Below are 25046 nucleotides of genomic sequence, written 5' to 3' on the forward strand. Positions count from 1 at the left end.
CCCAAAAAGTCAAAAATTGAGCCCGGACCCACATGGTCAAAACCAGAGGTTCGAACCAAAACCCGATTACTCATTCCCCCACGAACCCAAATATATAATTTGTTTTGAAATCGGACCTCAAATCGAGGTCCAAATAACCAAAATTTGAAAAACCTAAGTTCTACCCAAAACACCCAATTTCCCCCATGAAAACCCTTGATTTTGAGTTAAAATCATGTGAAAAGATGTTAAAGATTGAAGAAAACGAGTTAGAAATGACTTACAATCGATTTGGAAGAGTACTTGTCTTTGAAAAATCGCCCAATGGTGTTTTGGTTTTGAAAGGGTTTGAAAAATGGAAGATTTTCGGCTAAGTTATGAATTTGCAGGTCGCAGATGTCGCAATTGCGAACCCTTAAGAAACCTGTTTTCTTCGCATTTGTGAACCCTAAGGATTTATGTCCTCCTCGCATTTGCGATGCTACTGTCGCATTTGCGACCAAGGCAGCCCAGGCCATAGTTCGCATTTCCGATACATTGTTCGCATTTGCGAGCCTGCAGGCCTACAATACACCAGCAATTTCCTAAGTCCAAATTTCACTCCGTGACCTATCCAAAACTCACCCGAGCCCTTGGGGCTCCAAACCAAACATGCACACCAACCTAAAAAGATCATACGAACTTGAATTCGTGCAATCAAATCATCAAAATAACATCAACAACTATGAATTTAGCATCAAAATCAAAGAAAATCTCAAGAACTTTCAAAGTTTCAAATTTTACAACTAAGGTTCCGAATCATGTCATATGACCTTCGTTTCTCACAAAATTTTACAGGCTCAACTTAAATCACATATAAGACATGTACCGGGCTCCGGAACCAAAATACGGGTCCGATACCATCAAATTCAAACATATTTCATTTCCAAAACATCATATATATTTTAGAAAATAATTTTCTTTAAAAATTTATTTCTCGGGCTTGGGACATCGGAATTTGATTCCGGGCATACGCCCAAGTCCCATATTTTCCTACGGACCCTCTGAGACCGTCAAATCACGGGTCCGGTTCCGTTTACCCAAAATATACCAAAATCAACATAAATTCATTTTAAAAGCAAAATTTATCTTTTTTCACAGATTTCCAGATAATGGCTTTCCAGATACGCGCTCGGACTACGCACGCAACTCGAGATGAGATAAAAGGGAGGTTTTAAGGCCTCGGAACACGTAATTTAGTTACGGTTACAAGTGTATATATAAAACTTTAACTAATGTAACTAACTATTAACTGTTGGTATAAACTCTAGTTAGTATTGTAAGTTTGTAACTAGGGTTAAGTTATGTAACACTACTTATACTACTCTCAACAGTTTTCCCTTACAATGAATTGTATTTTATTATTAGTGTCACCGTCTTTTTTATATCAATACCTTGCGTGTTACTTCAAGGAAAAGATATTAGGGGACAAGAGAAGAGAAATCGTGAATCATGTTCTCTGGTTGTTAAGACAAAAAAACAAATATATAAGTCAACAATAAAAACTAAATTGGTTTCTTTTTAGTATTTCTAGGAAATACCAATAATTTCAAACTGATATAAGATTGGATCTGTTGAAATAATAAAATAAATACAATGAATATACACTCAGTCTGCATTTGTTTCTTTTATATAAATTTCTTCTGATTTTGATATGACACAATAATTAGATATCCGAAAAAACTATCAATAGTACAGACTTTATTCTTTGTATAATTACAACTTGGAATAAATAATTTCCATGTGCGCAACACTTCCATTCGACATGATTATTTAGTTTTAATGCTGACAAAGAAAACATTGTTTGTTTATATAATTATTACACATCACACATGATTACAACCCACCAAATGGAAACCAAGACTCTTCATATATATTTCTTCTTGGAAAAAAAAAGTCCGTCAAGAAATTAAAGGTCATTTTGATCTTTCATACAATCAAAATGTCCACCAAAATTACTTATTCAAATCCAATTTACAATCTTACATACAACCAAAATATATCCCAAAAATCCCATTTTCCATATTCAAGGTCTGTGCTATGTAGAAAATCCCATCTAAAGAAGATCAACAAGCTTCTCAATTTCGTCAATTCCAATGGGAAAAATGGAATACTCACGTAGGTTTAATTTCTGTTCCCCCTTTTAATTTTCTGTTGTAAAAATTCCATTTATTAACTATTTCAATATGCAAATTTTTTTCCTTAGTGTGAAGTGCAACTCAGCCAACAGTACTGGATCAGATGCTCCACCTCCCGGCAAATCTCCATTTTTTGGATGGTAGAGTTAATTTCTTTTTCCTTTTTTTTTTGCGAATATAGCCTGTCAGATTTAGGACGGGAGCGTTGGCTTAACTAGTAAAGTTGTTGTCATGTGATCATGAGGTCACAAGTTCGAGCCGTGGAAACAATCTCTTGCAGAAATGCAGGTAAGACTGCGTACGATAGACCTTTGTGGTCTGACCCATCCCCGACCCTGCTCATAGCAGAAGCTTTGTGCACCAGACTGCCCTTTTAGCCTAGTTTTTATCATGTATACGTAGATCATACACTAAATATACACAATAATACACATATCCGCGGGCTTGTTTTTAGCTTAAGCTGTTTTATGGGAAGCTACTTGAGTTGATTCTTTTTTTTTTTTTTGGGGGGGGCAGCTATTTGGTTGTCTGTTCAAGTAACTTAATATGATTGGATCAAACCCTAAAAAAAATATCTATTGAAGGTTTTCTGGGGTTATCAAATTTTGAAGTTTTTATATATTATATGCAGGAAATGGTTATTGGGGTTTCTTCTACCTCTAATACTACCTTCATTTAGGAACAAAGTCAGTCCTCTACAACTACTCAAAAGTAGGTAAACTTTTATTTGAAGTATGTGAATCCCTATATTTAATTATCATAATATTTATAGGAAATGGTATATATTTATTTTCTGGATTACGCATTTGAAGATAATGTGCTACAAGCAGTAGAAACAGTGGAAAATATGAGTGAGATAGTAGAAGAGGTTGCTGAGAAAGTAGATAAAATTACTGAAGAAATTGAAGAGAAACTTCCAGGGGATTCAAAGCTTAAAGAAAGTCTTGATTCAATAGAAAATCTAGCTGAAGGGGCAGTCAAATATGCCAATGAAGCTCAAGATATCATTCAAAAGGTCAGTCTCATATTTTTCTTCTTTTTGTTTAAATTCAGTTGTATTTTATTTTATGTGAAGAAGTTTGACCGATACACAGGTTAAGAAATTTAAAAAAAGTTTTGTCATTTTTAAACCAAATATCCACAAAGTACAATTTATCCTTTATATCAAATGAGTCCCAACAAGTCAGGTCGCTTAAAATGAAAGTGTGGTTAGAACAAGGAAAATAATGTTGTCGTTGCCTTCAGAAGCGGATCCAGAATTTAGATTTTATAAGTTTAATCTTTAAGATTTTTAGTATTGAATCCATTTTTTGAAGTTATGAGTTCATATCTACAATTTATTATAATTTTAACAGATATTTACCGATAAATTTATATTACGCATAAAAAATTATGGATTCAGTTGAATTTGTGCCTTAATACTACATACGCCCCTATTGCATAATTAAGTGAAAGGTGATGAGATAGGTATTACAAATTTTCACACTATAATAATAATAATAATAATAATAATAATAATAATAATAATAATAATAATAATAATAATAATAATAATAATAATAATAATAATAGAGTACTCAAATTTGTTTTTGAGCCGAGAGTCTCCCGGAAATAGCCTCTCTACCCTCGTGGGTAGGGGTAAGGTCTGCGTACATTCTACCCTTTCCAGACCCCATTAGTGAGATTATTACTGGGTTGTTGTTGTTGTAAAAGAGTTTAAATTTTATGCACCGTAATATAAGTATATTTACATGATTCGGCTACTCATAAAGTAATTACTAATATATCTTTATGATAAGTATGGTAATATGGGTCTGTATCATAGGTTAAACTACAATGATAATGAAATTATTTTAACTTTATCAGTGTGTATAATTTTAGTACATGATGATAATATTCTTTCTTTTTTGGGATATTTACAGATTAAAGATATGGACAAAGTGATGGACACATTAATTAACACTAACAATGCAAATCAAGTTGAGAAGGTCAGCCAAGAATTAAGCGACAAGAAAAATTAGTCATTACTTTATTTTTCATGCTTAGCCAATTTGCTTGTCCTTTCGAGCTTGTTAGCCATTGTATTAAACATTAGTGCGTAGTTTATTTGCATCAATTATGTTTATTTTATGTATCAACATAAATTCAATAATTGACGGAAATAAGTAGAACTAGAGTCGTTATTCCAGGCTGTGAACTTTCTTGATATATAGTAGTTGTTAGTTGTTACTATACCATAATAATTAATATGATTAATGAGAGAAACAATCTATTTTCCAATACCTTTTTCTTCTTTGCCTTTGTGTTTTAGGAGGAATTTGTGTTGTAAAATTCTTGCTTTTATTTTTATTTAATGTTACAAAGTAGATTGTAACACTAAAAAATTAATACGTAATATTTTATTTTTGTCCCTTGGCAATGCTAAATCTGATTATAAGCTGATAATATTTTGAATATATCAAAATTCTTGGTAAAGTTATTAAAAAATAACTTTATTAACCCTCAATTGTGAAGAATTATGTAGAAAACACTCCAAAGGTAAATGTGATTTAGGAGCATTTAAATAGTCAAACACTTTAGAGTTACATATACAGAGTTGTCTAATTATCTAATGAATACTATCAACTAGTGTACTACTATAATGACATATCTATAACATATATTCTGTTAACAACACTTTACTATAACGGTCTAGTTTTCTTTGGAACCAACTTTTTATGTTACGATATAATATGTTTTCTCAATAATCGTACTTTATTATATCAATCAAAACATATTTGAACAACCAAGGCTGTTAAAAAATGGTTTGACTGTATTTTCTTAAAGAGTTATAAAAACCATACTGTAATACACACAAATTTATGACTATTATGTAAACATATACGTGAAATGTGTAAAGGGGTATTATCACTTTTAGCCTATGCCAGAAACTATTTATATTTGGTAGTCGAAAAAGTGTATAAAATTTGTATAATTTTGTATATAACATACAGAATGTATATATATATATATATATATATACAAAAAATATACAAATTTTATATATTCTTTCGGCTATTATTTTTACAGCAGCTATATAATGCCATTTTTCCATTTATAAAGGTACATAAATGAATTTACATAAGTTGCACATTTTAAAGAAAACTATAACACAAGCATCTTTAATAATTCTGACCTACATGGATAGCAATATCCAAAAAGCACATTATGACTAACTTAATGGTATAATATTCCAAGTACTGCAATTTATTGATTAGCACATGTTTGTTCAAATTAAATATTTCAAGCACATGAATTCCAACCAGTAAATTGCTGGCTTGTTGGATATGACCCTTTTTGTTAAATCAAAAGAAATATCATATCGATCTGGATCTGACTTTTCCAGTTATTGCCAATCGAAATACTTTGATATTTTATTTGCCTCACATAGTGACATAAAGAATATGAGTGTATCAAAACTAATGTGATGATCCAAAAGGTCATCGCTTGTTTTAAAAGTAACTCTTGTGTTTCGGGGCCTTAAAAAACTTTTTCTGTCTCATCACGATTTGCGTGCGCAATCCGAATGCGTAGCTGGAAAGCCAATATGTGAAAATATGTGAAAATGATAAATTTTGACTTTAAAATAACAAAGTTGACTTCGGTCAATATTTTGGGTAAACGGACCCGTGATTTGACGGTCCCGGAGGGTCCGTAGGAAAATATGGGACTTGGGTGTATCCCCGGAATTGAATTCCGAGGTCCCAAGCGCGAGAAATGAATTTTTAAAGAAATTTTTTTTCTGAAATATTTATGAGTTTTTGAAAATGAAATGTGTTTAAAACTTAATGGTATCGAGCTCGTATTTTGGTTCCGGCGTCCGGTACAGGTCTTATATGAGATTTAAGATAAGTCTGTGAAATTTGGTAAGAAACAGACTAGAAATGACGTGAATCGAATCGTATTTGAGAAAATTTGGAAAATTTGAAGTTCTTAAGAAATTTCATAATTTTGATGCTAAATTCACAGTTGTTGATGTTATTTTAGTGATTTGAATATACGAGCGAGTCCGTATGATGTTTTTAGGTTGGTGCGGATGTTTGGTTTGGAGCCCCGAGAGCTCGGGTGTGTTTTGGATAGGCCACGGGGTGGATTTTGGACTTGAGAAATTGCAGGCTTCAGCTGTTTCATTGCAGGCCTGCAGCCTGGCTCGCAAATGCGAGTTCGCAAATGCGAAGGCTAAGTCGCAAATGCGAAATAGCCCAGGCCAGCCCTTCCTCGCAAATGCGAGATTTTTCCTTCGCAAATGCAATACTCCCCATTTGGGCCCGTTATCGCAAATGCGATTGTATGTTCGCAAATACGAGCGTCACTTCGCAAATGCGAGCTTAGCAGAAGTCTGGGTTCGCAATTGCGAACCCTGGTCGCAATTGCGACATCTGCGACCTGCAATTTTTTAACTTAGCCGAAAATATTTTATTTTTCACACTCTTTCAAAACCAAAACACTCTTAGGCGATTTTTCAAAGACAACTCTTCTTCCAAATCGATTGTAAGTCAATTTTAACTCGTTTTCTTCAATCATTAACATCTTTTCACATGATTTCAACTCAAAATCAATGATTTTCATGGGGGAAATTGGGTGTTTTGGGTAGAACCTAGGTTTTTCAAAAATTGGGGATTTGGACCTCGATTTAAGGTCCGATTTCAAAACTAATTATATATATAAGTTCGTGGGGGAATGGGTAATCGGGTTTTGGTTCAAACCTCGAGTTTTGACCTTGTGGACTCCGGGGCGATTTTTGACTTTTTGGGTAAAACTTTTGAAAACTCATTTTCATGCATTAGAATTGATTCATTTAGCATTTATTGATGTAATTAAGTAATTTGTGGCTAGATACGAGTGAATTGGTGGTGGAATCAAGAGGTAATGTGATAGTAGAGACTTGAATTGTGTTCGTGGCATCGAGGTAAGTGTTTGGTCTAACCTTAGCTTGAGGGATTAGGAGTCGTGTCTTATTTGCTACGTGTTAATTGTGGAGTACGACGTATAGGCATGGTGACGAGTATCTATACGTCGGTGTCAAGCATGCTCGTGAGTCTTGTATTGTAATTGTTATGACTCCGTTGTGGTTTATTGCGCTTCACATGTTATTATCATTATTGTTCCCTTGCTGGGATGTTATTATCGTTACTGTTCTCTTGCTGGGATATTATTATCATTATTGGTCCTTTGTCGGGATATTATTGTCATATTATTGTTCCATTGCCGGGATGTTTGTTTGATATTATTGATCCCTTGCCGGGACCTTTTTTTTGATTGGTGTTGACAAAAGAAATGGGAGCGGGTTGCACGCCTGTAACGGTAATATGTGAAATAGGAGCGGGTTGCACACCTGCAACGATAATATGTGAAATGGGAGCAAGTTGCACGCCTGCAACGGTAATGTATGAAATGGGATCGGGTTGCACGCCTGCAACAGTATTACGTGTGTGCCTGTTTCTTCTATTTCCTTATTTTTTGCTGGTAATTGATTTATGGCATTCCTTATATTTCTCTACGGTCGTTCTGTTGTTACCTGTTACTCCCCGCAGCATGTTTCCCTCGCCCAATTTTAATAGTAATTATCTGCTTCTATTTTCAGCTGTATATGATTTAATTGCACAGGTTTATTTGGTAGTCTGGTTCTAGCCTCGTCAGTACTTCATCGAGGTTAGGCTAGGCACTTACCAGCACATGGAGTCGGTTGTGCTGATACTACACTTCTGTACATTTTGTGTATAGATCCAGGTATTTGATCGATAGTAGCTGTTCGTTGCAGTGGAGACTCAAGGTAAACCTGCTGCAGCAGTCATCCGGGGGCCTTGGCGTCACCTCCTCTCTGTCACACCTCCTTTTTCCGCACCCGAGAGGGCGCAAGGGAGTTTTTCCAATTAAAGGACAATCGAAACGGGATTGGTTTATTTATTTCAGAGTCGCCACTTAGGAGATTTAAGGTGTCCCAAGTCACCAATTTTAATCCCGAATCGAGGAAAAGAATGACTTCATATTACAGTCTGCGTACCAGAAATCCGGATAAGAAATTCTGTTAACCCGGGAGAAGGTGTTAGGCATTCCCGAGTTCCGAGGTTCTAGCACGGTCACTCAACTGTTATATTCGGCTTGATTATCTGATTTTATACAAATATGAACTTATGTGCAAATTTTAACTTTTACCGCTTTCATAATTATTATTATTATTATTTCTTACAGGGAATTGCAACGTCGCGAAAACATATCTCGAACCACGTTACATCAATGCACCCGTGGTTGTTTGACATATCTCGACTCGGTTGAGATTTAGATTTAGGTCACATAAATGTGCACCCGAGTTAAGGAAAATAAATTATTAAAGGCGTGCCTAACGCAACTAACGTATTGTTATTTTGGGGAAGGCCGTAAAATTCGCTAAACGGCATGTCCCGAATTCTAAGTGTTTTAATATATACACATTTAGAGGGCCCCGCAAGTTGTGCATTTTTTTGTTTGTTGAGGCTCGTCTCATTCATTATTAAAAGGATTTACAACGTCATGGAAATGCATCTCAGACCACGTCACAATCAATATACCCGTGATTAGAGACACATTTCGATTTCATTGAGACTTGGATTTGGGTCACATAAATGTGCACCCGAGCTTAAGAAAATTAAATTATTAAAGGCGCGCCTAAAGCGACTAGCGTATTATTATTTTTAGGTAAGGCCGTGGAATTTCGCTAAACGGCTTGTCCCGAATTCTAAGTATTTTAATAAGGCTCCTATTAATCCCAACTTTGCTAACGTATTGTTATTGTTATTAAATCCGACTTCTATTACTAAAGATCGAGGAATAAGGCTTAAACGCTAGTAGTCATGATTTTTCATTCGGGTGTTCACATACCTATTACAATGAGAGTACATAATATACGCGAGTACATATGTTCGCAACAATTCACAGGATGTCAAATTGTTCCCTTAATAAACACAAGTATATGCATGGAAGTAGACATTCTCGTAAAAAACTTAAGCTCACGATATGTTCTCACATTTACTTTAAACACATGCAGTAACTAACCATAAGATAAACATTTTTTTTAATAAAACGACAAAAAATTGCATTGTTGACATTCACCTTGAACCATAATATGCGAAACGAACGGAATGAAACAAAGGACAAAGAACACTAACCTTCGAACCTCGACAAACCTAGAACGACCAACAGCGCCCCGACGGAACTCGAACCTGACCTCACTAAACGAGGAACAATGACGAAACCTCGGACAAACACCTCGACGTACCGGACCTCGACGAACCAAAGACGACCTCGATGGAAAATGGAAAGCTCGGACCCAAAAACTGTCAACGACCAGAGATTGTTGGGTTGCTGTTGTATTTTCCGACGCGGCAACTGGTACGTGAAGCTGCAGCAGAAGGGGTCGTTTGGATGTGAGGAAAGGATCAGATATGGAAGGAGCTGGTGGCGCGATGCAGCAGCGCAGTCACAGCTACTGCTCGATGGCGAAGCCGCTGGTTTTCCGGTGGTGCTCGCTGGTCGTTTAGTTGTCGACTGGAAAGTGACGACGAGGGGGTGGAGCTGGTGGTTATGGCGTTTTGGGACGTGAGGGAGTAGGGGGCAGTGGCGACGGGATAGTGACGACGATGAGGGAGTTAGTGGTTTTGGGTTATGGTCGCTAGGGTTTTTCCTAGGTTTTCTTCAGGAAGAGGAGGAAGACGATGAACAGCGGACGCCGGGTTTAATGGAGGATCGCCGGACTAGTTTGACGGAGCTAGGAGGAGGAGGAGGAATGGTCGTGTTTTCCGGCGTTCGTTTGGACAGTGGTCGACGGGCCTGTTTGGTTGTTGACGGAGGTGGCGAGACGGAGAGGGGTTAGCTGGACGGGACGTAAGGAATGGTGGTTTTGGGCGGTCTGCTAGTGTCGTTTGGTTCTTCTTCCTTTCAAGAAGAAGATCAACAGTGCATAAGTTCTTAAAAAATTTCAAAGTCCTCCTCCAAATGTGTTTTGCCCGTGTATTTGATAACCTTCTGCCAAGAAAAATGAGCCCCACGCGTGGTGGGGTTCGAGACTTGTGTCCCCCACGCGTGGTGGGTTCCCCGTGTACGGTGTTCCGTCCGTGTTCCCCACGCGTGTCCCCTCACGTGTGGTGGACTCGAATTATTATGGGCTAGGTCCGAAATTAGGCCTAAAACCGGGTAGTTTGAACCCGAATATTATTCTTTTGCCCGGACCCGAGAAATAGGAACACGACGTTGCTCAACTGATTATGTAAGCAAAATAACTACAAAAATAAGACTGATAATTAACACAAAACTAGATCTTTTTTAATATTTTTTCAAGATTAAAATAACTACAAAATACTAATAAAACTATTTTTTTGTAATTTTCGTTTTTAATATAAAGATAAAATATAAAGTAACATTTTTGTATTTTTCAAAATTAAAATGACTATAAAACATTAATAGAACTATATTTTTGGTAATTTTCGTTTTTAATATAAAGATAAAATATAAAGTAACATTTTTGTATTTTTCAAAATTAAAATGACTATAAAACATTAATAGAACTATATTTTTGGTAATTTTCGAAATTATATAAAGTACAAAAATAAAGTACAATTTTTGTATTTTTTCAAGTTTATGAGAAATACATAAACTAAAATTTATATATATATTTTTGTAATTTTCCTCTTTTGCGACGAAATAAAGCAAAAATAGTCAAAATAGCTATATTAGGCCTAAATTACATATTTATGCTAAAAATGTGAAAATTCTCGGGGAGGGTCAAAAATCAGGTGTCTACACTATCTTTCCTTTATCCTGTTTCCTTTACTAATTTCAGAAATAGTGTATCTTTTATCTTTCAGGCTTTGTATGTAGCATTCTTAGACCGTCTGTGAAACTGTGACACCAGTTCTAGGTAGTCGATACTCAAGGAGTTGTATTGGATACATATTCAGATAGTTCATTGCTTTTCTTCTGCTTATTGTAAATTTTGTTGTCTACAAGGTATTGCTTTATAATTGTTAAAGAATATAAAATGGGTAAAAAGGTAACTTTGTTCAAACAGTCGGCTTGCCTAGCTCACATTAGTAGGCGCCATCACGACTCCCGAGGGTAGAAAATTCGGGTCGTGACAAGTTGGTATCAGAGCTCTAGGTTACATGGGTCTCACAGTTCACAGACAAGCTTAGTAGAGTCTGAGGGATCGGTACGGAGACGTATGTATTTATCCCCCAGAGGCTACAGAGTTAGGAAAAACTTCACATTTATTCCTTCATGTCGTGCGGTTTAGTTTCTCAATGCTAATTGAACTTCTACTCTGTTCTTTCGCAGATGACGAGAACATGCGCTTCCTCATCCACCGACTCGCAGCCTGAGCCCCCAGCAGCAACTCCCATGAGGGGCAGAGGGCAAGGCCGAGGCCGTGCTAGAGGTCGAGGTAGGGGCAAAGTAGCGGCACCAGCGGCGGAGCCTCAGGTTGACTTTTATGATGAGGTTCCGGCCCAGGCCGTTTCGGTGGGCCCAGCTCAGGTCCTAGAGGGGTTTATTGCTACCCCAGTACTCCAGGATGTTTTGGTTCGTCTAGTGGGCCTTATGGAGAGTGTCACCCGAGCAGGCTTGCTTCCTGTAGCCCCAGCCATCTCTTAGGCTGGAGGAGGAGCTCAGACTCCTGCTACTCGCACTCCGGAGCAGGTAGCTCCCCAGTTTTAGACTCCAGCAGTTCAGCCAATTGGAGCAGTTCAGCTGGGTGTGGTAGCACAGACCGGTGATGGAGCAGCTATGTCTGCCGATGCTTTGTGGAGGTTGGACAGGTTCAACAAGCTCTTCACTACTACTTTCAACGGTGCATCTTCTAAGGATCCCAATGATTATCTAGACAATTGTCATAAGGTTCTCAGGAACATGGGATAGTGGAGACCGATGGGGTCGATTTTGCTACTTTTCGCATGTCTGGATCCGCCAAGACGAGGTGGAGAGATTATTGCTTGGCTAGACCAGCCGGATCACCAGCTTTGACTTGGGAGCAGTTTACTCAGCTATTTTTGGCGAAGTTTCTCCCCATCACTCAGACAGAGATCTATCGGAGGCAGTTTGAACGTCTCCAGCAGGGTTCTATGACCGTTACTCAGTATGAGACCGGATTCATCGACTTGGCCCGTCATGCTCTTATCATACTTCCCACCGAGAGAGAGAGGGTGAGGAGGTTTATTGTGGGACTTATCCAGCTTATTCAACTTCAGATCGCCAAGGAGACGGGGAGTGAGATTTCTTTTCAGGAGGCGGCCAATGTGGCCAGGAGATTTAAGATGGTTCTATCGCTAGGAGGTGGTTAGGGGTCTGACAAGAGGCCTCGTAATTCAAGCGGATTCAGTAGCACCTCGTCTGGAGGCAGAGATTCTTTTGGTAGCGTCCATCCTCCTAGTCCTTTTCAGTCAGCACTTCAGGTTTCTCACGGTGCTTCAGGTGGCCGTCGTTCTCATACGCAATATTTTGATCAACAGTCCTACAGTGCACCACTAGCTCATATCAGTGCACCGCCGCTTCAGAGTTTTTAGGGTCGTTAACCCCAGCAGCCGAGGGCTTATTTTACTTGTGGCGACACGAGGCACATTGCTAGGTATTGCCCTCGAGCATCGAGCAGCTCTCAGCATCAGGGATCCCGTGCCAGGGTTCAGGCACCGAGTGTTCCATAGCTCGCCCAGTCAGCTAGAGGTAGGGGTAGATGTGCTAGAGGTGGAGGTAGAGGTATTAGAGGTGGAGCTCAAGCCGCTAGAAGTGGAGGTTAGCCAGCAGCATGCCATCCTAGAGATGTAGTTCAGGGTGGTGGGGCCAGCCCCGATGTTATGTTCTTCCAGCCAGGCCCGAGGCTGAGGCTTCCGATGCAGTTATCACAGGTATTGTTCTGGTTTGTAGTGTGAGCACGCGATTTTTGCCTCATGCGAATTACTCCAAAAGAATTCCCAAATTAGGTCTTTTCTTTAATTATGTGTTATTTTTAGAAATTATTGCGTGATTTTTCTGATTGTTTGCATATATTTGTGGGCATGTTTAATTTTATTAATGCAATTAAAATACAAAAATATAGCATTGGCATTTAAGATTTGATTTTACATTTTTTGGAATTAATTAATAATTAGGTGTTTTACAAAAATAAAAATTCAAAAAAAAATAATAATAACATATTTTTGTAATTTTAGTCAAATTGTGTGATTTTCTTTTAATTTGGCATTTAATTATTTGTGATAATTATTAGTAGAATTAATTAGTATTTTTAAGTTAATTTGGTGTTTTATAATTAATTAGGATTTTAGTTTTAATTGTTGAAAAGAAAAAGGAAAAGAAAATTGAAAAGGAAAAGAGAATAAGAAGAGGAAAATCTGGTTGTGCCAATTTAGCCAGGCACAAAACCAAAACTCAGCCAAACCTATTGAGAATAAGAAAAGGAAAATCTGGTTGGGCCAATTTACTAATTGAGAAGCTCCTAATAGTGGTAGGGTAGTATTTGCATTATCAAATTAACTAAAAGCACTAATTCAGTGGACAATTAAGTGGATGATTAAAGAAATGAAAAGTTGAATTGATAGTGAAAAATGCACTAATTGAATACCCATTTAAGGGAGCTGAAAAAAGAGAAGAAGAAAAAAAAGGGGGAGGGGAGAGAAGGGGGCGGAGAGAGCGGTATACACTCGATATACACTCTGGATACACTGGATATACAGGGGCAGAATTCATTTTGGAGAGAGTAAAAAAGATAGAACCAAATTTTCTGAAATATTGAGAGCGGAAGAACACCAGAGAGAGTTCAAAACTGGAAAGAGAAAACAAAGAGAGATTTCCAGACTATTATTGTTTTTCATTTTTACTGGTTTTCTCCGTGTTGCTGGGATTTCTGGATTGAGGTGTTGAAGCTACTGTATTGGGCTTTCTGCTGCTGTATTTTGCTGTTTGTTGTTGCTGATTGCTTACCCAGTTTTTCTGTTCTACATACCAGGTACATGTCCTGAAACTCGATGTATGAAAATATCCAGTTGAAAATGAATGAAGTGGAGGCCTATTGTTGATTTACTGCTTTCATTATACTGTAATAACCGTACTGATGGACTGTTAATTATTAGTTTGTGAATTTGAACCGTTAAATGTGTGTTAGATATTTAGAAATGCATATGAGTTTAGTTGAGTATTCGTTGTAATAATTCCATGCTGGACTAACAGAATAGTTTCTATTAGTTTAGTTAATTTCCGGTTTTCCTAGATCTGTATAAATGGTATTTTCAAGTTGTGATTAATTAGGCTGTAGACTTTTAAAGTAGTGTGATACTTCTTCTGATAATGGGAGCTTTATATTTAGTAGTGATGATGTGAGTTAATCTATAATTCTGAGTTTGAGTGGTTGTGTGTGGGTTCGAAATCAGAAAGTTAAAAGTAGATATGAGATATGTAATTCGTAAGGTTAATTTAGGCAATCCATTTTTGTCCAGCATCCTTAATTCTCGAGTTTCAATTCTCATATGTGGTCACGTTAGTATTTAATCAAAGTTCATGAGTCAGCATTTTAATAAAAATAAGTCATAGTAGGGAATTTGAAATTTGAACTAGTATGCACCATGTTTGAAATTGTGATCATAGGCAGTTTACGTGGGTCATGAAATCTGAAATCAGTTGCTTTCCAACTCATGTTTAATGTTGCATTGAATTTATTTTACTGGCTAGTTAATTTTAGTAGTAGATTCATCAGATTTGTGTTCTTAATTAAATTGAAATTCCATTTAGTGTAAAAGACAGGGCTTAACAGGCTAGTCCCTAAACGTTTGGGCCTCAGGATAATTGATGCACGGCCCAGGCCAGTTTTGGCTTCTTTCTCATTTAGGCCTGGGCCAAGGTCTGTTTTGGCCGATTTTATGGTGTATATCTGGTTTTAAATTCCTTCTGCTGGGCTCACATCGGATGTTGGTGCAAAAATATTACTTGTTTTGCATCAGTCCAGTAACAAATTAATTAGGGCCTTTCTTTTATTTTAGAGACAAATTAAGTAGAAAACTATAGATTGCTATAGGTTTGCACTTTAAAATAATAAAACGGGATGAGCCTCGCTAAACAAAATACATAAATTGCGGGGCCCTCGATAATTGTATATATTAAAATACTTAGATTTCGGGACGGACCGTTTAGCGAATTTCACGGCCTTCCCCAAAATAATAACGCATTAGTATCTTTAGGCGCGTATTTTAATAACATTACCTCCCTAAACTCGGGTGCGCATTTATGTGACCCAAATCCAAATTCCAACGATGTTAAAGTATGTCCAAAAACCACGGGGACATTTATGTGACGCGACTTGTTTTAATGACGTTGCAATTTTCTTTAAAAATGAATAAAAGCGGTTAAGGTTAAAATTTGCACATAGGTTCATAATTGTTAAAATCAGATAATTTAAGCCAAATATAATAGTTGAGCGACCATGCTAGAACCACGGAACTCGGGAATGCCTAACACGTTCTCCCGGGTTAACAGAATTCCTTACTCAGATTTCTGGTATGCGGACTGTAATACAGAGTCAATCTTTTCCTCGATTCGGGATTCAACCAGTGACTTGGGACATAATAAATCTCTCAAGTGGCGACTCTAAATCTTTAATAATAAATCTCATTTCGATTGTCCTTTAGTTGGAAAAACTCTCGTATGCTCTTGCGGGTGTAGGTAAAAAGGAGGTGTGACAGCTCTGGCGACTCTGCTGGGGTCCGAACCCAGAATCTCTGGTTCAGGATTCAAGAATTCGAGCTTAGAATAATTGTTATATTTGGTTTTATTTACATGGTTGGGCCTAATATGCTAAATGCTACTTTTACCGCTTTGATATTTGGTTGGATTGTATATAAATTGTTACGAAACCCTCCTCTCTCTGAGTCTTCTAAATCATCTAGGAAGTGTGCACTTCGTGTGACTTCTTTTCTGTTAGAGTCATATCCCAATTTTAGAACGAGGTTCGGACAAGTTGCAAAGCCGGTGAAGCTTCTGTATTCCCGGTACGCTGCCCCCTCGGCTCGAGTTGTCCGCTCGGGTAAGCCAAGTCTAGAACAAACAAACCCAGGTTTTTAAACCTAGTATAACAATACCTCATGCCGGATCCCTAGTAGGAACGCTTGTTTGCATCATGTGCATTTTGACTTTGAGGACTCAACACAGGGGTTGGGTCCGTCTAGGACAGGTGTACCCAAAATAACAGACCATCTTGATGCATCCTATGTGCTACATGTTGCATTACTTCGAGGGTAAAAGGGTCATTTGGCGGACTAATGATAGTTGAGGGCAAATGAAAAAAAAAGAAAAAAAAAGAGAGGGTGAAGTGTGAAGATAAAGCGAGTGGGGCCTAATTATGTTTTCTGTTACATTTTGTTAAGAGAAAAGAAAAAAAAAAGCTTGGAAAATTCAAAAGATTTTTATACTTTTTCATCATTTTTAAAAAATCAAAAATCGAAAAAAGGGAAAAAGAAAATAAAAAAAAGAGTTTACATGTTTCATCATTTTTTCAAAAAAAAAAAAAGAGAAAGAAAAAAAACATGTTTTCTCTAATTAGTTGTTATTTTTATTTCTCGCCCGTATCCTATCAGCCCGAACTACGCGAACCTGATTCTCGTCTCTCGGGGCGGGATACGTAGGCAACCCACATAGGGTCCAGTCTTCCTAGTAAATCTTAGGTCCTTGGCTTTGTGGGATCTTAGCCAAATTTTGCACTTCTAGCCACCTTTTGGCCAAATAAGCCATTTTGCAAAAATAGCCTCAATCATGTCTTGCATGTGTCCAGTAGGGAGTGTTATTGTCTCACATAGTGTTGGTTTAAAGTTTTCTCATACAGGTGTGGATTTATTTACCGGAGTTTGAGCATGACAGACACCCCGTGACCATCCAGTCAGGATCGCTCAATCAGGAGTTGCTTAAGGAGATTTGTTTTATTTTTATGTTTTGAGTCCGTTCTTCATTTTATGTCTGTCTTTTACTTTCTAGTTTTGTACAATATTGTCAAGTCTTTTGTTATTGTATTTTCCTCTTTATATTTGAAAAACATGTGCTGTAACTCAAAAATCCAGAAAAAAAGAGATATTGCATTTTATATTTCCGTTATAAGTTTTCTTTAGATTACTAATTCTAGAAATGGGAAAAAGAAAAAAATTTGAGGTTGTTTTTCCTTTAGGCAATCAATATCTAGGACTTAAAATGAATTGTTTTTATGTTTCTTTTAAGTATATTAGGACCAAAATTCCAAAACAAAAAGAGAATTTTCTTTTAGTACTTCTTTAAAAGCTTTATTTAAGGTGTTAATTCAAAAACTAAAAAGATTTTCTTTTGAGAAGTTTCTTTGGGAAATTAGTGAAAAATGAAAAAAAAAATTATTAGGATATTGTACATAGAAGAGAAAAAAAGACAACATACTTTACCTTTGATTTATTTTCGGAGTTTCTCTTTTAGGTAATCAAAATTGAAATCAATTTTTTTTTTTGCTTGTTTCGAAATCTTGCGTCAAGATATCAAATGAAAATTCAAAATATTTTTCTGTGGTTTATTCTTTAGATTTTCTTCCTAAAAAAAAGAATAAAATAAAATAAAATATTTTTCTCTTCTACGATTTTCCCTTAATAATTCCCATAGAGTATTTGTTTCCAAAAGAGAGAAAAAATATGTGTTCGTTAAGCTTGAGTTTGGAATAGGTTATAGAACATTCAGTTTAGAAAATTCAAATTCTTTTAGTTCTTTTTCTCATCAGAGTAGTCATTAAGGTAAAAAAAAATGTCAGTTTGTTTACTTTATTCCCAATCTTCCAGAACTACGCAAAGATCTGATTCATGCGGCGTCATGATACGTAGGGAACCTACATAGGGTTCAATCGAATCATTTTATTTTTTTAAAAAGAAAAAAAAAGAAGGAAAAAAGGGGGGAAAAGAAAAGAAAAAAGGGTGAAATTATGGGACGCGAGAAATGAGAGGAAAGAAAAGAGTGATAATAAGAAAAAAAAGAGGAAGGAAAATGATCAAGCAAGTGCTAGAAAAGCAAAGAAAAGGGAGGTTGAAATGAACAAATTGAGATGATGCCAAGTGACCTTATGACTCTCGAAGTCATTCTAGAACCGTTAATTGTGGCTAGGTGCAGTGCACGCAATGTGATATTTTTGTTGTTAAATGCCCTAACGCTAAAGTGATGGCCTCATTTTGTTATATTCATAGCAGAAGAGTGGTTGGTTTATGGTTTTTAAAGTGGTAACTCTTCTCTATAACACAAAGTCAAAAGACAATGGCAGACAACAACAGAACTGAGTTGGTTGATACCGGTACCTGAAAGCAGTTGGTTGAATAGGACAATGGGTTGGTTGAAGAGGTAGAGATGTTAAGACAACACATGGCGGACATGTATCAGGCTTGGATGAATGGGAAGGCACTACCCCCGCCACCACCTAGCTTCCTAGATGCTGCCCTTACCCAAACTCCGGACACAATGCCAGATGATCCTCCATACTCTCCAGATCTACCCGCTTATTACAACTTTCCCAACCACCCTAGTAGCTCCATCACTCGTCCTCCAACTATCTTTTCCCAAAAGTGCCCTCCTGTCATATCCACTATTCCCAACAATGAATATCCACTCAAATCTCATGACCAAAACTACCCCGTAGAGGTTGCCTGCAAGGTTCCTGACTCATACAAGAAGAGCCCTCGGGATAAGCTTCATGTTGAAAATGAAAGGTTCACAGGAAGAGAAGGGAAAGAAGGGATACCCAGGAGGCTGAAAGTCATAGAAAAATCCTTGAAGAACAAACAAGGAAGGGAAGACCAGGGTAGCATGGCTTACAAAGAACTGTCTGTGTCCCCTGACGTTCGCCTGCCCGCGAGGTTCAAAGTGCCAAAATTTAACTTGTATGATGGGTGTGGAGATCTGGTATCCCACCTGAGGGTATATTGCAGTGAAATGAGAAGCGTTGGAGAGAAAGATGTCCTGTTGAGGGCATATTTCAGTAAGAGCCTAACTGGGGCAGCTTTGGACTGGCATATTTGTCAAGATGTTGGTAAGTGGCCTACATTGGGAGATATGACTCAAGATTTTGTTCTATACTTTCAATACAGATCGAGCGTTACCTCAGACCACTCCTCCCTATCCATAATGGAAAAGAAGCCGGAGGAAAGCTTTAGAGAATTTGGACTCAGATGGAGGGAACAGGCTTTTCGAGTCAATACCCCGATTGGTGAAGAAGAAATGGTTGAGCTTTTCCTACGAGCCCAAGGGCCCACCTACTTCAGTCATTTGATCCCGGCTTTGGGAAAGCCTTTCAAAGATGTGTTAAAAATAGGGGAGCTAGTAAAAGAGGGAATCAAGTCAGGAAAAATCATGAGTTGTTCGAAAGACATTCAGAACATCCCAGTAAGCTTGGGTGGAAGAAAGAGAAACAGAAAAGATGATCCGATGGGCTTTCCCGATCAATACTTCCAGCCTCGACATCGTCCCCATGGATATCCTGATGCACCTGGTGATCCTCCCCAATGCCACTTCTCTCCACAGAACTCCCAAAATCGTACATCACTCTCTCAGTACCCAGCTCCACAAAATGCCTATCCACCCCCACTAGCCTATCGAAAACCCCCTGGATCAGGTTTGCGGCCCAATCAAGCATTTAAGAATGAGAGGTTGCTGAAAAAAGAAAAGGCTTTCACCCCATTGGGAGTATCATACGCCAGTTTGTTCCAAAAGTTGAAGCAATTGGACATGTTGAAGCCGATCCAGATAAAAATGCCAAACCCTCTTCCAAAGAAGTTTGATTTTTCTCAAAGGTGCGCATATTGCTCAGATGCCCCGGGGCATGACATAGAGAAGTGTTGGAATATGAAGAATGCGATTCAGAAGCTTATTGATGCAGGCGACATTGTCGTGCAAAATCCAGATGCAACAGACACCAGCCAAAGTCCATCGCCGTGTGCATAATGAGACGCATATGGTGGGTATGATTTATTTTGAAAAGGAATGTGAGAATTCTTCTGGGAGCCTCGGAGGCTCACATGCTACTAAGCTTTCAGCGCTGTTAGAGGTTGATCTTAAGAACGAGCCGGCGGAAGGAACCCAAAAGCAATTTGTTAAGAACAATGTGATGAAGACGTGTGAAGTTCCTAGTATTGTTGATGCAGAAGTTAGTGGCTAAGATGTTGAGTTTGAGGATTGGAAAGATGCTCTTTTCTTGGTGAGCCAGGGAGGAGCTTTGGTGGCTTAGTTTGTTGTTATTTCTGTTGTCCGGGTTATTTCAGGGTTGTAATCCGGATATTGTCTTGTGACTCAAACCCTTCTATCCTTTTATTTTGTCTAGTTCCTTTAGTCGTAATATCTCATTTAGTGTTGTCTAGGTTTGTTCCAGGGTTGTATCCCAGTTTGTTTTACTTGTTTTGTTATTCGAACCGTTTCACTGTCTGTCTAATGCAATGTCTTGTCTTTTGTTATTTCCAGTCGTTTTCTTTGTTTAGTTCTTTTCTATCCTTTCATTTTGTCTTTTGTCTAATGCTTGTTCTAGTGACATGACATGCATGCAAAATTCTAGGCCTGGTCTTAAAGTTAGTTTAGTTATGAAGCAATGGAACAATTTTGAAGATGATAGGGACATTTGAGGGAAATAAGTAAAGACATTTTGAGATCACTTCCAGCCCGAATTGTGTGAAACTGGGGCAGATAGAACATAGAGAAACCCTATTGAAATGCACCCTTCCGCATCAGGTTGAAGCCAACGACAAGTTTGCCCCAAATTGATAGGGGCCGTTCATGGTAATGAGAGTGAGGGTGTTGTTCAATGGTGCATTGTAGTTAACAGATGTAGAAAGCGAATGCGTGGATATGGTTATCAAGTCTGGTACAATCAAAAGATGATACAAATGTTTTCCTTGGTTTGTTTAATTGTGTAGTTTGCACTTGACATGTTTTGGAGATTGGAATGACGAAGGCATTTTGTTCTGCTATCTAAACACTTTATCCTTCGTTACCCCTTTAAGCGTTATTTATTTTCTTTCATACCCCTCTTTCGGAATCAGTAGCAAAGATCAGAAATGCAAGCATGAAAGATAAGTGAAGGAAAAAGAGAAAAGAAAAAGAATAAAAAAAAGAGAAGAAAAAGAAGAAGAAAAGGAAAAAAAAAGAGAAGAAAAAGAAAAGAAAAATAAAACAACAAAAAGAGAAAAGGAAGAAAGAAAAGAAAATAAGAGGAAGAGGAAGAAAAAGAAAAGAAAAATCACAACAACAAAGTAATTTCTATGTTGTGAACTACGTTTGACCTGATTCCTGTTAAAGATACGTAGGCAGCTTCCTGACTCGGTCATAGTAAAATAAAATATCCAAAGATCCCCAAGCAAGAAACTGGGGCAGAAGTTGTACTTGTAATAAGAAATGTGATTCCAAGAGTTGTAATTTTAAACCCGTGTCGAAATTGCTTTGAGCCTTTGATACCCTTTCTTTCTAACCCCATCCAAAAGCCCACATTACGGTCCAAAGAAAGACCTTCCGATCAGTCTCTGAGAGATGCCAAGTCGAGCAATGTACAGAGAATTTATATCAGGGGCAACACTCCAGTTTAAGTAAGAAAAATCAAAAAATGAGAGAATCTTATTGGTGAAAACCCTCATGGGCACCATGAGGCGACGAAAGCTGAGAGAAAATAAAAATGAGAGAGTCTTATTGGTGAAAACCTTCACGGGAACCATCAGGCGACAAGTAATTGAGGAATCAACAAATGAGAGAGGTTTGTCGGTAAAAACCCTTCAGGGCACTGCAAGTTGAACGAGGTCCGTAAGTTGGCAGAAAGTAAAATTGGGTTGTGGAAATCTTGGAGAACAAAGTAAAACAATTGGAAATGATATTGGTTAAATAGACTGGGCTGATTAATCCAAATGCATACCATGATCATTGGTGCCGGTGATTCCGCTCAGATAAGTCCCTTTTCCTGTCTCCAATAGTCATCCAAATTTGGATTCTTTTCTTTATTCTTAAAATCCTTGCATTTCATTGCTGTTAACTTTACTTCTCTAAAGCTCTACCAAGTTTAGCCTTGTAAGAAGGAATTTCAAAGCTTACTACCAGTTTCGGAATTACACAGAGCAAAATGCAGTTAGAACATGCCAAAGATGATATGATGAAAAATGGGACCTATGACGTAAGCAAAAGTTAAAGCTGCGGAATGGTTCAGTAATGTCGTAGGAGATATACAGTTTCAGGCAGAAAGGTCAGGAGGGGAGAATAGCAGTTGGGGATCTTGCAGTTAAGGATCAGTCAGAAGGTCAAAACAATCTTTTTGATCAGTTCAAGGCAGTTGGACGAAGCAAAGAATGGCAAAGAGAAAACCACCTCCAGCAAGAATGCCACGATGAACCACCACGTTTTAAACTGACGAAATTTTCTTTGATTTGAAACAGGGGCAAAAATGGCATTTGTTTTGGGAAATCATCCGTAGGAAGAGTAAGTACCAGGCAGAATTGATCGCGAAAATTCTCAGGACCCTCCTGGAAAATAGGACTTAGTTTAAAATTCAAAATAATCATGAGTAGCGGAATTTGGCATGAGTGTACCCTAGAAGATTATAAGTGGAACTTTGAAGTTTGTATACACTTTGGACATTACCCCATGAGAACAAAGATTCTGACTTCTCTTCTTTCCCAGATTAATGATTATAATATTTTGTTTCCTCAACATTTTCCCCAAGCAGAAACGCCATCTTTTTTTGCCTTTTCCTAATTTAGTCGGAAAGTTTCAGGACCCTCCTGTAAAAATGGGACCTAGTTTAAAAAAAAATCAAAACAATCATAAGTAGCATGAATATACCCCAGGGAATATAAGTTGGTTTCAAAGTTTGCATGTCTAAGATAGGATGTAATTAGGAGTTTTCAGGACCCTCCTAGATAATGGGATAGCTTTAAGACCCTCTTAGATAACAAGATTTAGCGGAAGTCACATCTTTAAAAGATATAACTTAGATTTAAAATTGTCGTTTAGGTAAGAATTGTCAGGACCCTCCTGGATAATGGGACCTAGCTTTCGAATTCTTAGTAATATTTGGTAATATGATTTAGTTTAACACTCACATATGTGCCCAACCTCCAAACGGGGGCAGAAAGTTTTCTTTGTTTTATCTGTTTCATTGAAGTCAGGAGCCCGCCTGGAGAGCAGGGAATACTTTCAAGCGCAGCAGTCAGGAGCCCACCTGGAGAGTAGGTAATACATTCAAGTTCAGCAGTCAGGAGCCCGCCTGAAGAGCAGGGAATACATTTCAAGTTAGCAGTCAGGAGCCCGTCTGGAGAACAAGGGAGTACAATTCAAGTTTTAGTTTTCAAGTTCTTATTGATATTTGGTAATGTGATTCGTTTTACACTTACATATGTTCCCAGATACCCAAACTGGGGAAGAAAAATTTCCTTTGTTTTCGTCTATTTTGGTTGAATTCAGGAGCCCGCTTGAAGAGCAGGGAATACATTTCAAGTTAGCAGTCAGGAGCCCGCCTGGAGAGCAAGGGATACATTTCAAGTCTAGCAATCAGGTACCCGCTTGGATAACAGGGAGAAGCAGTTCAAGTTTAGCAGTCAGGAGCCCGCCTGGAGAGCAGGGAATACATTTCAGTCTTTACATTTTTCAAGTTTTGAAGTTGGGAGCCCGACAATATAACAGAGGAATACATTGAAGTTTGAAGTCAGTAAAGCGGAGGGTTACAACAAAAATCCCCAGCAGAAATCAGAAGGAAGACCACAAGTCGAGCCAGAAGTAAAGAAACAGCGGAGGAAGCACAAATCGACAAGGCAACATCAGTCACAAGATCAAGTTTGGAAATATATCTTTGTAAAGCATAGATTATAGCTTAGTCTAGCTTCTTCATTTTTGTCATGGTGTAATAAGGAGGTCAGTATGCAGTATTATCAGCAGCAGCAGCAGTAACAACAAAACCGCAGCTTCATGGTAGTCCCAGCTACCAAAACTTCCCGAACTACATTGACCTGATTTCTTTATAGCCAAGGATATGTAGGAAACCTTTGAAGCAGAGGTTCGGTCAAATCTTTCTAAAATGCTTCCCCACGGAGTTTTCAAACAAGCAAAAATCGCTCGTATCCGCACACTTTATCTTTGCACGAAAACTCTTCTTGTTTCCGGACAAAGAGGGGCAGTTGTGAGCACGCGATTTTTGCCTCATATGAATTACTCCAAAAGAATTCCCAAAATTAGGTCTTTTCTTTAATTATGTGTTATTTTTAGGAATTATTGCGTGATTTTTCTGATTGTTTGCATATATTTGTGGGCATGTTTAATTTTATTAATGCATTAAAAAAACAAAAATATAGCATTGTCATTTAAGATTTGATTTTACATTTTTTTGGAATTAATTAATAATTAGGTGTTTTACAAAAATTAAAATTCAAAAAAAAATAATAACATATTTTTGTAATTGTCACACCTCCTTTTTGCGCGCCTGCCCCGAAGGGTTAAATGCGCGAGGGAAATTTTTCCAATTAATGTGACAATATTCGAAATGGGATTATTTATTTAATTCAGAGTCGCCACTTGGGAAAGGTTTGGCTTTTGGTGTCCCAAGTCACCGGTTTATCTTGAATCCCAAATCGAGGAAATTTTCGACTTTTCCAAATGAAGTTTGCGAACCAGAAATTCTACGTAAGGAATTCTGTTGACCCGAGGGAAGGTGTTAGGCACCCTCGAATCCCGTGGTTCTAGCACGGTCGCTTAAATTGTTATAATGGCTAAATATCTAATTTAAATACATGTTATGACTTACGTGCTTTTATTAAGTTTAAACCGCTTTTATTATTATCATTTATTTTTATAGAATTGCAACGTCGTGAAAATGTATTTCGAACTACGTCG

At 37.6% G+C, this 25046-nt stretch overlaps 1 protein-coding gene across 1 annotated transcript; it reads left to right on the top strand.

The window, feature by feature from the left end:
- The first annotated feature begins 1825 nt into the window (after positions 1-1825).
- On the top strand, positions 1826-4344 carry LOC107769288 (uncharacterized). Its single transcript, XM_016588494.2, has 5 exons — positions 1826-2136; positions 2225-2296; positions 2788-2867; positions 2969-3171; positions 4079-4344. Exons 1-5 carry the CDS (start codon positions 1961-1963, stop codon positions 4175-4177), a joined length of 630 nt encoding a protein of 209 aa, XP_016443980.1. The 5' UTR covers positions 1826-1960; the 3' UTR covers positions 4178-4344.
- Positions 4345-25046: the final 20702 nt, after the last annotated feature.

This window comes from Nicotiana tabacum, chromosome 11, assembly GCF_000715075.1.
Source record: "Nicotiana tabacum cultivar K326 chromosome 11, ASM71507v2, whole genome shotgun sequence".
Lineage (NCBI taxonomy): Eukaryota > Viridiplantae > Streptophyta > Magnoliopsida > Solanales > Solanaceae > Nicotiana > Nicotiana tabacum.

Bases quoted from the DNA above. Each gene is read 5' to 3' on its own strand.
- LOC107769288 (XM_016588494.2), top strand. From the start codon at position 1,961: ATGTCCACCAAAATTACTTATTCAAATCCAATTTACAATCTTACATAC. The intron at 2,297-2,787 runs GTAGAGTTAATT...TATTATATGCAG, and splicing joins AAATCTCCATTTTTTGGATG to GAAATGGTTATTGGGGTTTC. The intron at 3,172-4,078 runs GTCAGTCTCATA...GGATATTTACAG, and splicing joins CTCAAGATATCATTCAAAAG to ATTAAAGATATGGACAAAGT.